Below are 13,334 nucleotides of genomic sequence, written 5' to 3'. Positions count from 1 at the left end.
AAAAACAAGGACAGGACGTATGAGTTAGAAATGCGGATTGAATTCATCTCTGTGTACTGGTCCAATTATCCCCTCCTTCTCACCAACTTCCTGTATGCAACAACATGAAACCAACTTGTAAAATATTAAAATTCATACATTATTATACACTCCATTCACAACTGCTAAATATACATGTTGTATGAGGATTCCTATATTTCCCTGTCACACCAATATATGGCACTCTAATATGATATCCTATATTTATTTGACACTTGGCTGTCACACGATGACTTGGTGCTCTATTATCTTATCCTTACAAGGTACCAATTTTTGTAACTGACATTTCTAATGCCCAAAATAATGCTCAAATACAATTTTAAATAAATTTTTCACGAGGTTAAAATTTATCCATTGAATTGCTTTTTATATCTTTTAATGCCTTCATTAAAGTTTTTATTTAAAGGCCTGCGCCTCTGACCAAAATGCACTGAGCTGCTCGCAGAATGCAGATTGTGCAGTCTGAACATGTGCACTGTACCCAATTTCCCCAGAAATGTTCAGTCACCTGGACTACTGGAATATTGTGCTTTAGCTTTTAGTAGTTTTTGCTCAGCTAGCTTTCAAAATCATTTGACGAAAAGCAACAAGAGAGCGAGAGCGACGAGTAGAAAAGAGAAGACCGAGAGAAACAGCGCTCGAGAAACAACGGAGACAGGCGCAAGACGGACCATATTCTCTGATTTACCATATACAACACCATGGGAGATCCAGTAGTAAAAGAGCTTTGTGTTGGTAATGCCGCCTTGCCCCCAGTCCATTGAAGTCAATGGTTACACTGTAATGGTAATGGCTGTTACACTTTCTTCCATCTCTAACTTGCTGCACTTACTCCAGAGGTGAAACTGTAAGTGTTCTCAGCCAAGATATATCGTTTCCTCTGACTAATTTGAGAAAAACCATGGTAGATTCACTTCCACTTTACTAAAAGTCTTGCCTATAATGCGCTTTCTGTATGTGTCACATTTCCTGTTACATTATGTTGATGTGACATAGCGGAATTTGACTGGATTTGGTCACCATAACCCACAATGCATTATATAGAATCATACTCGTTATTCTAAAACCGCACAAGAGATCTGCCAGTAATATTATAAAAAAACATGTATTATTCGTGGCAAGATCATCTGGTCAAATAGTGCCATGCCATTGTTAGTGCCTACCTGAGTAGGCAGACAGGGTTTTAGTTTAATATCTTATCCAAAGGATGCTCATGTCTAACGATGCAGAACTGCACGGAAATATCAACAACTGCGTGCATATAATACAGTGCCTTTAACTTTGAAAAAACTTCCAAAGTGTCTCACAGATGTGAAGAAAATAGACACTGAACCAAATAAGGTGAGATTAGGAGTCAAAAAGTTTGGTTGAAGAGGTGGGTTTTAAAAAGGAAGATAGAGAGCTGTCGGAGTTTAGATGGGGGGATTCCAGAGAGTGGAACCTAAGTAGTGGATGTTCTGGTTACGATTGTTTGGGTAAAAGTGGAGCCAAGCGAGGGCAGTCTCATAGAGCTGGACCATGGAGGAAAGGCTTTGGAGGAAGGAGGTATGGTTGACTGTATCGAAGGCTGCAGTGGGACAGAGGACCAGGGTCACCGAGAATGTCATTGTGATTTGGGTTAGGATGTAAAGCAGTGCAAAAGCAAGTGGAGCAGATGGAAACAAATGAATAGCAGCTAACAATAACGCAAGTGGCTCAGGATTCGAGCACAAAACAGGTACTTTTATTTGACAGATGACCTAAAATCAGAAGAGAATAGAGTTTACCTTTCAAAGCAAATAGCTGAGGTTCATCAAATGGCCTACTCCTACTCCTGCTTCTTATGTTCTTATCATAAAGCAAGAAATCCATCTCCTCCCAGACAGGATTGTCTTGGAGACCCCAGCTATTTCCAAGGTGGTATCATGTTACGTTTGTGCTGTTACCACAAAGGGAATGGCCTTTTTCAGCCATACTGGCCATCTTCCATACCCAATACTGGAAAATCTGACTGGGGATACCTAGAGGACTCTGATTATGGAGCGTCTATTCTCCTGTGATGCAAAATAAAACGCTACTTGACAATCTTGCCTATGTGAGCAACTGTGATCCACAAGGTTCACACATCTCTATTTCTGAACTTTTAATGATCCTTAACCCATACCAAGATTAGCCTAGATTATGGGCTCAAGTCCAGGAATGAGGTTTGAACTCCGAACCTTCCAATCCAAAGGCAAGAAAGCTACCAAATGAGTCAAACTGATCCTGTTAATGATTTGGTTACTCCTGTTTTTCACAGGTACAGTTCATTGGCCAGTGCTGTTGCATGCAACTGGATTTGGTTGAGGTTGCGGAGTGTGGACATGTGCTATATTGCTTTTTGTTTCATTTTCCAAGGATAATGAGAGAGAAACCCAATGTGGTGCTAACCGTGGCTCATACTGTGGTGAAGAGAATGTCTCCATTTGTGCGACAGATCGACTTTGCCTTGGACTGGATGGCAGTTGAAGCTGGGCGAGCTGTGTACAGGTAGGAAGGCCAATGTGGATATTTCTGCACACGATGTTGAGGGTTCAGCAGGAAAATGTACTGTGCGATGTGGGATTGTACCTAACCAGATGGTCTGAGATTCAATCCCTGCTCCATGTTGACTTTAAACTCGGGCAAAGCAGTTGGGCCTCTTGGCATCCCTGGTCTCGGTGCGGGTGGGTGGGAAGATCGGCCAGGGTTCCAGTTCAAGATCGGTATCCAGTGACCTCTGATGGGGAAGTCGATATATGAAAGTTGAGCGAGAGCAGGATCTGGCTTGGTTCTCATGTTATACTCCCTCTTCCAACACACAAAAGCACATTTCATTAGCATTGCAGCACACTGTATTGGCTGACACGTACACAAAGACCACTTGGCTGAGGTACAGCAAGGCAGCCAGTGCACGTGGGCCCATACCCCAGCAAGGAGTCAGTGTGGGCACGAGATGGGAAGGGAGCAAGAAAAAAAATAAGTGGACATCGTGCTGTGTGCAACCAGTGATTTATTTGTGAGGAATTATCACTTGAACTACAGCATAAAGAGCTTGTATTTTATAGAATAGCAGTTACTTTTATAAAGAGAGTGCACCCGGAGGAAGCTAGTGAGAAGAGAGTATAAGATGAGAAAAGTAGAACATTGACATTATATGTGAGGCAGTGAGTGGTAATTTGTTAGCAATGATCAAATACACCCGGGCCAATTCTTGCCTCCCCTAAAATGCATCCTGATGCAGGGCATGGGGCCCTGAAACATACCCTGATGTAGGTCTGTTTTTAAAAAATATTTTATAATTCACGTTGACTATTATATTCTAGTAATCAACAGCCAATTATGGCTCAGTCACATCAGTCATTAATCTTTTGGTAAGGGTAAGAAAGTTGGATCTCTAACCAGCATACTAAGCTTAAATAAAGGAGACTATGAAGGTATGAGGGCAGAGTTGGGCAAAGTGGACTGGGAAAATAGATTAAAGTGTAGGACGGTTGTACAGTTAAGGAAATATTTCACAACTTACAAGAAAAATATATTCCAGTGAGGAGGAAAGGGTGTTAGAGAAAAGATAGCCATCCGTGGCTAACTAAAGAAATAAAGGATGGTATCCAATTTAAAAACGAGGGCAAACTCGTGGGAGGACAGAAGACTGGGAAGCTTTTAAAAGCCAGCAAAGAAAGACTAAAACAATGATTTAAGAAAGGGAAGATAGACTATGAAAGTAAACTAGCACAAAATATAAAAACAGATAGCAAAAGTTTCTATAGGTATATAAAAAGGAAAAGAGTGGCTAAAGTAAATGTTGGTCCCTTAGAGGACGAGACCAGGGAACTAGTAATGGGGAACATGGAGATGGCAGAAACTCTGAATAAATATTTTGCATCAGTTTTTACGGTAGGGGACACAAACAATATTCCAACAGTGGATAGTCAAGGGGCTATAGGGGGGAAGGAACTTAACACAATCACAATCACTAAGGAGGTGGTGCTCAGTAAGATATTGGGACTAAAGGCAGATAAATCCCCTGGATCTGATGGCTTGCATCCTAGGGTCTTAAGAGAAGTAGTGGCAGGGATAGTAGATGCATTGGTTGTAATTTACCAAAATTCCCTGGATTCTGGGGAGGTCCCAGCAGATTGGAAAACTGCAAATGTAACACCTCTATTTTAAAAAAAAAAAAGGAGGCAGACAAAAAGCAGGAAACTATAGACCAGTTAGTCTAACCTCTGTGGTTGGGAAAATGTTGGAGTCCATTATTAAAGGAGCAGTAGCAGGACATTTGGAAAAGCAAAATTCGGTTAGGCAGAGTCAGCATGGATTTATGAAGGGGATGTCATGTTTGACAAATTTGCTGGAGTTCTTTAGGGATGTAACGAACAGGGTGGATAAATGGAAACCAGTGGATGTTGTGTATTTGGACTTTCAGAAGGCATTTGACAAGATGCCACGTAAAAGGTTACTACACAAGATAAAAGTTCATGGGGTTGGGGGTAATATATTAGCATGGATAGAGGATTGGCTAACTAACAGAGAACAGATTCGAGATAAATGGTTCATTCTCTGGTTGGCAATCAGAAACTAGTGGGGTGCCACAGGGATCAGTGCTGGGACCCCAACTATTTACAATCTGTATTAACGATTTGGAAGAAGGGACTGAGTGTAACGTAGCCAAGTTTGTGGATGATACAAAGATGGGAGGAAAAGCAATGTGAGGAGGACACAAAAAATCTGCAAAAGGACAAAAACAGGTTAAGTGAGTGGGCAAAAATTTGGCAGATGGAGTATAATGTTGGAAAGTGTGAGGTCATACACTTTGGCAGAAAAAAAAAATCAAAGAGCAAGTTATTATTTAAATGGAGAAAGATTACCAAGTGCCGCAGTTCAGCGGGACCTGTGGGTACTTGTGCATGAAACACAAAAGGATAATATGCAGGTACAGCAAGTGATCAGAAAGGTCAATGGTATCTTGGCCTTTATTGCAAAGGGGGTGGAGTATAAAAGCAGGGAAGTCTTGCTACAGCAATACAAGGTATTGGTGAGGCCACACCTAGAATACTACGTGCAGTTTTGGTTTCCACATTTATGAAAGGATATACTTTGGAGGCAGTTCAGAGAAGGTTCGCTAGGTTGATTCTGGGGATGAGGGGGTTGACTTATGAGGAAAGGTTGAGTAAGTTGAGCCTCTACTCACTGGAATTCAGAAGAATGAGAGGCGATCTTATCGAAACATATAAGATTATGAGGGGGCTTGACAAGGTGGATGTAGAGAGGATGTTTCCACTGATGGGTGAGACTAGAACTAGAGGGCATGATCTTAGAATAAGGGGCCGCCCATTTAAAACACAGATGAGGAGAAATTTCTTCTGAGGGTTGTAAATCTGTGGAATTTGCTGCCTCAGAGAGCTGTGAAAGCTGGGACATTGAATAAATTTAAGACGGAAATCGACAGTTTCTTGAACGATAAGGGGATAAGGGGTTATGGGGAGTGGGTAGGGAAGTGGAGCTGAGTCCATGATCAGATCAGTCATGATCTTACTGAATGGCAGAGCATGCTCGAGGAGCCATATGGCCTACTCCTGTTCGTATTTCTTATGTTCTTTTGTTCTATTCATCTTTTGGCAAGGGTAATCGGTCATTAATCTTTTGGTAAGGGTATCATACTGCCTCACCTTGATCAAAACTCAGAAATGTAGTAAACAGCGAGGAGGATAGGAACAGACTTGAGGAGGACATAGACAGACTGCTGAAATGGGTGGACACGTGACAGATGAAATTTAATGTAGAGAAGCGTGAACTGATTCATTTTGGTAGGATGCATGAGGAGAGACTATACAAACGAAATACAGACAGTACAATTTTAAATGGGGTGGCAGGAACAGAGAGACATGGCTGTACATGCACCCATCTTTGAAGGTGGCAGGACAAGTTGGGAAGGCTGTTAAAAGGCATACAGCTGGAATCCTTGGCTTTATAAATAGAGGCATCAAATGCAAAGGAAAGTAAGTACTGCTAAACTTTTATAAATATTGGGTCCCAGTTGTTGTGATCTGGAATGCACTGCTTGAAAAGGTGGTGCAAGCAGATTCAGTAGTAATGTTCGAAAGGGAATTGGATACATACTTGAAGGGGGAAAATTTGCAGGACTATGGAGAAAGAGCAGGGAAGTGGGACAAATAAGAGCGCTCTTTCAAAGAGCTGGCACAAACACAATGGGCTGAATGGCTTCCTTCTGTGCTGTAAGATTCTGTGATTCTTAAAAAGACTACAAAACTTTTCAACTCTCATTACAAAATAGGTTGGGGTAGATAGTAACTTTTCTAGAAGGTTAGAAAGCAGCTACACTTAACTATTTTGCTTCATGGTGTCAGAGCGGTGCTCATTGGGTATAATGTGACATTTGTCTGCCTCGTCGTTGCAATGTGCTAAGGTTCAGTGAACGAGTGGGATGGGGTTGAACTTAACAAATCTCGGTGTTCACAGTGCTCTAACTAATGGTGTTTGTTAGAAAGTATGGACTGCGCTGTCGGACTAGAGGGAAGTAAGCTGGCAAGTTGGTGCTACCCCTGTACCAACAATCTGACATGTGAGCCTGACTGATGGATCCACTGGTGGTTGGGCAGGCTGGAGGAGAGATTCAGCACCCTGGCTGTAACTTGCATTGTGATAGAAAATTATTCATTGTGTCTTCATATAAATATAGTCTACCCCTGTTAATACAAAGTTATTTTTTGTGCTAAAAATGAATTATCCAATAATTTGAACTGAACAAATGGAATAAAACCGTGCTGGAGGCTCAGTCGACATTATCCTCATTGAATTATCCTCCGCACGCAGAGTGCACACGCATGCATTAGTTGGCTCCACATGCCCAGCAAATACCTCATCCTTCAGATGACGGCAATAATGACTTTGTGATCTGTGGTTCTTTCATAGGCAAGGGGACCGATCAGACTGCACGTTTATTGTATTGAATGGTCGACTCCGATCAGTCATCATGAGGGATGATAAGAAGAAAGAACTAGCGGGAGAATATGGCCGTGGAGACCTCATTGGAGTGGTTCGTAGTAAAGCATTGTATGGTCCTGTTACCTATATAGGATGTTTGGTCATTTTCTGACTTGCTAACCTGTGTTCACCTGAGCAATGCAGCTCGGATCAGAAATGGTGCTTATAATTCTGAGGACATTGGATTAGGTGGTATAGTCTTGCACCCTTGCCCAGGAAGTGGCATTGGCGGGGCAAGTGGTTTGGCCGAGTGACACTCCACAACAAATCCTGCAGATTTTTTTTACTTACCATGTTACTTATACACTAGGACCACATCCCTAGCCCAAGACACAAATGACATCATCATTAATCCTGCTCTACCTTTCTATAGCGTGCGATACGGTTCACTACACCATCCTCCACCAATACCTTTCCTCCATCTTTGAACTCCATGGGACTGCCCTCTTGTGTGCGTCTTTTCCCACCTATCCAAATACAGTCAGTGCATCTCCAGCAATGGTTTCTCTTCCCTACCCCTCATCAGCATCTCCAGGGTTCCCCTGGGATCTATCCTTGGTCCTCCTGTCTATCTTATCTACATGATGTTCCTCAGTAGGGTCAACTTTCGATGCACACTGCTGATACTCCAGCTTTCTCTCTCCTTTCCCAAATTTCTTGAGCCATTGATGCCTATGTGTGTGAGGCTGCTTATCTAACATCCAAGTCCTGATTGAGTCACAACTTGATACAGCTCAACATTGTTCTTCAGCCCCTTTCACAAGTTCCACTTCCTGGTGCACATTTTTAATATAGATATGGCTGATACATTAAAACTCTTAAATTTTCCTCTTTCTTATGCCTAAGTCTTGTTGTGATTTAGTGTTTTTTTTTTCCTTAACAATAATGCCCAAAGTATAATACCTGCTTCGAATACTTTTGATGGGTGCTATTCAGTCCTCCCACCAGTTGTGGCACTGTGGCATGGGTTGCTTTAATCTATCCTCCATTTTGTTTTTATTGTTAAAGGGAGACAAAGTTGTTTAATTCCATATATTTCTTTCTTACCTATATATCATATCTCATTCACTCTTCATTAAAATACAAAACTCCCCAATGAATAAATAATGATACAGTTCCCCCACCCATTAAATAAATTTCATACATTACAACAGTGATTACAACAGTGACTACACTTCAAAAGTTCTTAATTGGCTGTAAAGTTCTTTGAGACGTCCTAGGGTTGGGAAAGGTTTATAGAAATACAAGTCTTTCTTTAAATAGCTGATGCCAAAATAATACCGATCACCCCAATCTCAAATAATTAAATAATCCCATTTCTCCCCTGATCCCCCAATCTATAATTGATATCCATTAGCCAACTTCGTGCTCTACCCCCTACTTTTGCACGTTAGGCCTCCCTCTATGCTGCCTGCTCCTCTGTCTTACTCTTTTCCCCCCCCCACCCCAGTCCCAATCTTTGGCGGCCATGGTTCTTTTCTCTCCCCCAGTCCCCGCCTGTTCCGTATTCTACGTTCCCTGTAATCTACACTGCCTTCCCCTCTTGCTTTGCTCTTGCTCCAACCTAACTCTGGGTGTATTCCTGGAGGTTTCATCACATGACCTCCAACTGCCCCGCCCAGTCAAACAACCTTTTCCCCCCCATCACCAATAGTGTTCGAAGAAAATGGAAAAACACACTTTGCTTTAATGTCCCTATGATTTTTCTCCTGAATTTTGCTTGCAGCAGTATCCAGGAGATTAATCTTAATTCCTGGAGACTTCCGGACAATTCTGGAGGGGTGGCAGCCTTACTCCAACCCCAACCTTCGTCTTTCTTCAGCAGCTCTGCTCCGTCTTTCTTGTTGTTTTTTCCACATTCCACATTCGAGCTCCTCCAATCATGCCATCTTCCCATTATCGCAACAAGCCGTTACCACATAATGGACTAATGAGTAAGCTCAGAGCATGCGGGGTCAGAGGACAAGTAACAGAATGGATGCAAGACATAAAAGAGAGAGTAGGGCTAAAGAGTAGCTATTCCAAGTCACAGAAGGCAGGAAGTGGGGTGAAAAATAAGGAGGTCACATGTTTTTTTTAATTCTTTCACGGGATATGGACACGCTGGCAAGGCCTGCACATTGCTAGTTGCCCTGAGAAGGTGGTGGTGAACCGCTGCAGTCCGTGTGGTGGAGGTACTCCAACAGTGCTGACTTTGTCGTAGCGGTTTGTTACAACTGAGTGGCTTGCCAGGCCATTTCAGAGGGCAGTTAAGAGTCAACCACATAGCTGTGGGTCTGGATTCACATATAGGCCAGACCGGGTAAGGACAGCAGGTTTCCTTCCCTGAAGTTGGGTTTTTACAACAATCCGGTAGTTTCATGGTCACCATTACTGACACTAACTTTTTAATTCAAAATGTATTTAATTAACTGAATTTAAATTCCCCTAGCTGCCGGGGTGGGATTTGAACTCTATTATTAGTCCAGTAACATAACACTATGGTACCATATTGGAAAATCAGAATCTAAATGGGGTAGAGGAGCAAAGGCATCCAGGAGGATAAATATATAAATCACAAAGTAGCAATGCAGGTTAATAGGCCATAAAAAGGCAAACCAAGCACTGGGGTTTATTTCCAGAGGGATAGAATTTAAATGTAGAGAAGTTATGTTAAACCTGTATTGAACCACACTTGGAGTACTGTGTACAGTTCTGGTCACCATATTCTAGAAAGGAAATAGAGGCACTGGAGAGGGAGCAGAAAGGTTTTGCAAGGATGATCCCTCGCATTTCTGGTATCCGGAAAGGATGAACAGATTGGGTCTCTTTTCTAAGGCTGAGGGGTGACCTAATCGAGGTCTTTAATGAAAGGTATTGATAGAGTAGACACAGAGAGGGCGTTTCCACTTGTGAACAAGGGCAAAACCAGAGGCCGTCAATAGAAGACAGTCACCAAGAAATCAAATAGGGAATTCAGAAGAAACGTCTTTACCCAGAGAGTGGTGAGAATGTGGAACTCCCTACCACAGAGAGTGATTGAGGCGAATAGTAGAGATGCATTTAAAGGGAGGCTAGCCAAGCATATGAGGATGGAAGGAAAGAATGCTGATTGAGTTAGATTAAGGAGAATGGGACGAGGCTCAACTGGCGCATAAACGTCGCATGGACTGGTTGGGCCGAAGGGTCTGTTTCTGTGCTGCATATTCTATGTAAAGCTGTTTTGTCAATGTTTGCCTCTACTACCTTCCTGTCAATCTGTTGAAGCTGCCTGTATGCAAAAACAATTACTTCTTGCCGTCTGTTCTTAACTTTCTCTTCAGTTCTAAACTTGAGCAATGCTCTAAGGGAGCCAGTGACTGACTCAGTATTTGCCAACTGCAGTGCTTTGGGACTGGCAGGCCAGTGTTAGGAAATTAGTCTTTTTTTATTATATTCATTTATAGGATGTGGGCGTCACTGGCAAGGCCAGCATTTATTGCCCATCCCTTATTGCCCTTGAGAAGGTGATGATGAGTCGCCTTCTTGAACCGCTGCAGTCCTTGTGGTGAAGGTACTCTCACAGTGCTGTTAGGGAGGGAGTTCCAGGATTTTAACCCAGTACCAATGAAGGAACAGCGATATATTTCTCAGTCAGGATGGTGTGTGACTTGCAAGGGCAACTTGCTGGTGGTGGTGTTCCCGTACGCCTGCTGCCCTTGACCTTCTAGTTAGTAGAAGTCGTGGGTTTGGGAAGTGCTGTCGAAGGCGCCTTGGCCAGTTGCTGGAGCGCATATTGTAGATGGTACACACTTCGCTGGTGGTGGAGCGAGTGTCTTTTTAAGGTGGTGGATGGGATGCCAATCAAGCGAGCTGCTTTGTCCTGGATAGTGTCGAGCTTCTTGTGTTGTTGGAGCTGCACTCATCCAGGCAAGTGGAGAGTATTCCATCACACTTCTGACTTGTGCCTTGTAGATGGTGGAAAGTCTTTGTTCCTCTGGTGTTTCTTTCACAAGTTGAATACCTTGCATAGAAGTGAATGGTAAGTCAAAATCCAACTTGTATCCAACTCTTCACAGTCCAGTTTTGTTTTTCTTGTTTCTGATTCTCCTCGTCTCAAGGGTGTCAGACAAGAAACTGTGTCAGTATGCGTGTCTCTGTTACATTGCATATCACCTGAGGGCTTCTCCATAATAGATAATTTCTTGAATGTTTGTGAGATTATGTGCTGTTTTGAGTCTTGCAGCCACAAGGGGGTGATGTGGCTTTACGTATCAAGGCAGTGAAATTACAGCAAATCACTTCAAATGTTAACATCTTGAAAATTATAAACATGTACATTTTATTTAAATGCACACAAAAGAAAATCACGGGTAATGACCTAGCTTCACAGCTTGAGTATAGAAACGTTTGGTGTCACGCAAGTTCCTACACTGATGTGCATGAGTTGCTCTCCCTCTCTTTTTTCCCCCGCCTCCCAACTACCAAATATTTAGTAGTAACCATCAGTAAAAATTGTAGATCACCTCGGAGCCATTTATTTCTTCTCATATGGTATAAGTTCTTTTTTAATTCCCGTCCCTTGGGAAAATAATGGGAATCAGTGGTGTCTGGTTTCTATGGCCAGCTTCCCACCGTCAGGACGGTGTTGGGGAAAGAATCCAGCGGGAGTGGCCATGCCAATACATTTTCATCAGTGATTTGTTTTATGCTTCAGCTTTGTGTTGGATAAATAACAAGGCTACCATTGAACCCGGTGCCCTTCGGTAGGGCAGGAATGAAATCAGGTTTGCTGCTCCGTAGCTCTGTCCAGTGACCTGCTGGAAAGTGGATGTGGCCAGATGTTGGGTGAAGACAGTACCAGGCTCGCCTGTGATACTTCCCACAGTTGAATAGTCTGCCGACGCTTGGTGTTCAGCCCCACCATGTAGAGAATGTTCACTTGGGTGGGGCACTGGAAGGTGTCTGGCACTGCAGTAAGGGGTCCGCCCCTTCAATGGATGGAAAATAAATAGAAATTTAGGATAAAAATATAATACAATTGATTTCACCCCCTCAGTAACTCCTCCCAGCCAGCGCTCTGTGGCGCTGACTGTATCGCGACTGAAATCAGTCCAGCTCTCCCTCAATGTTGGGCTCAGTAACTGTCCCCAATCCCACACTGACTGACTATCTCTACATGATGAATTCAGGTGATCTGTGGCACAGTGACTCCTTCTCGCCAGTTCCCCGCTACATTAATTATCATTGCTTAAACAATTGTTCAAGATCAGCAGATACAGAGAACCATCTGCTTGTTATGTGATTAACAGCATAACAACAACTTACATTTATATATGTGAAATGAGCATATTTTTAGAAATTGGTAATATTCGCTGCAGTTCTATATATTCCCTTTATCACCTATGTACAGGAGGAGGGAGGCGGGGGCGGGGGGCTCCTTTTTCTCACTATATTTCCAGGAGGATGATCATTTCCCCAGCTTACTGCAGGGGCTTATCTCGTACAGTTTATTAACAGGGAGCTGGTGCTGATAAAGTCACCTTGTGCTAAAGAATGAATTGTAGCATTGAACCACCGCAGATTAATGGACTGCCTCTTTCCAAGAGCTCCATTATAGATGACTGTTTTTTTTTTCTCTAAAGCTGATTGACTTGCAAGCAGAGTTCCGGAGGAAGGTAATGACACAGTTTTCCACTCTGCCCCGTTGTGTGAATCAAGAAGTCCCAGATCAGATGCAGCACAGCTTAGATGGAGGGTAAAGCACCTTCTACACTGCTCCAACAAGCATTCCTGGGTCAGGAACAGCACAGGTCTGTCACAACAGAATGCCAACTTCAGCCTCAGAAAAGTTGCCCACATTGTATCATTGCGTCTTTCCATTTCTTACACCAATCTGAGCAAGGCTCTCATTTAATGCTTTAACTGTGTTTTGCCCAAATTGTGCTCACTTTAAACCATCAAGGAGAAGAAGCTTTCCTCCCATCAGTCTTGGTTTGAACCCAGGCTCCAGAGATGAAAGGACATTATACCAATGCTCTGCACTCCTTGATGTATTTTATTTTGCTCCGTAACTATTTTCTACCCACGCTAGTTAGACAATTTACATGTAGATTGATGAGGACCATCAACATTTTGATGAAAGTGGAAATGACCGAATTTTACACAATGTCCGTATATGTCGTCAGGCCTGGATTTTAAAAAAACTTATACCATATAAGGGAAGAAATAAATGGACAATAAAAACAGAAACTGCTCAGCAGGTCGGGCAACATCTGTGGATAGAGGAACAGGGTTAATATTTCATGTTGATGACATTTCATTTGAACTCC

The 13,334-nt window shown here is 42.7% G+C and overlaps 1 protein-coding gene across 5 annotated transcripts in view; it reads left to right on the top strand.

The window, feature by feature from the left end:
• The window catches only part of pnpla7b (patatin-like phospholipase domain containing 7b), a 354,575-nt gene that overhangs the window by 128,600 nt on the left and 212,641 nt on the right, over positions 1-13,334 (top strand). For all 5 annotated transcript variants that reach the window (XM_070862864.1, XM_070862865.1, XM_070862863.1 and 2 more), the window contains 2 exons: positions 2,416-2,547; positions 6,973-7,096. In XM_070862864.1, the coding sequence (XP_070718965.1) occupies positions 2,416-2,547; positions 6,973-7,096 (256 nt within the window). The remainder of the gene's footprint in view (positions 1-2,415; positions 2,548-6,972; positions 7,097-13,334) is intronic.

This window comes from Pristiophorus japonicus, chromosome 20 (assembly GCF_044704955.1).
Source record: "Pristiophorus japonicus isolate sPriJap1 chromosome 20, sPriJap1.hap1, whole genome shotgun sequence".
Taxonomy (NCBI): Eukaryota; Metazoa; Chordata; class Chondrichthyes; family Pristiophoridae; genus Pristiophorus; species Pristiophorus japonicus.
The sequence above is the reverse complement of the archived record's forward strand: the minus strand, read 5'-3'. Positions and strand labels throughout refer to the sequence as shown.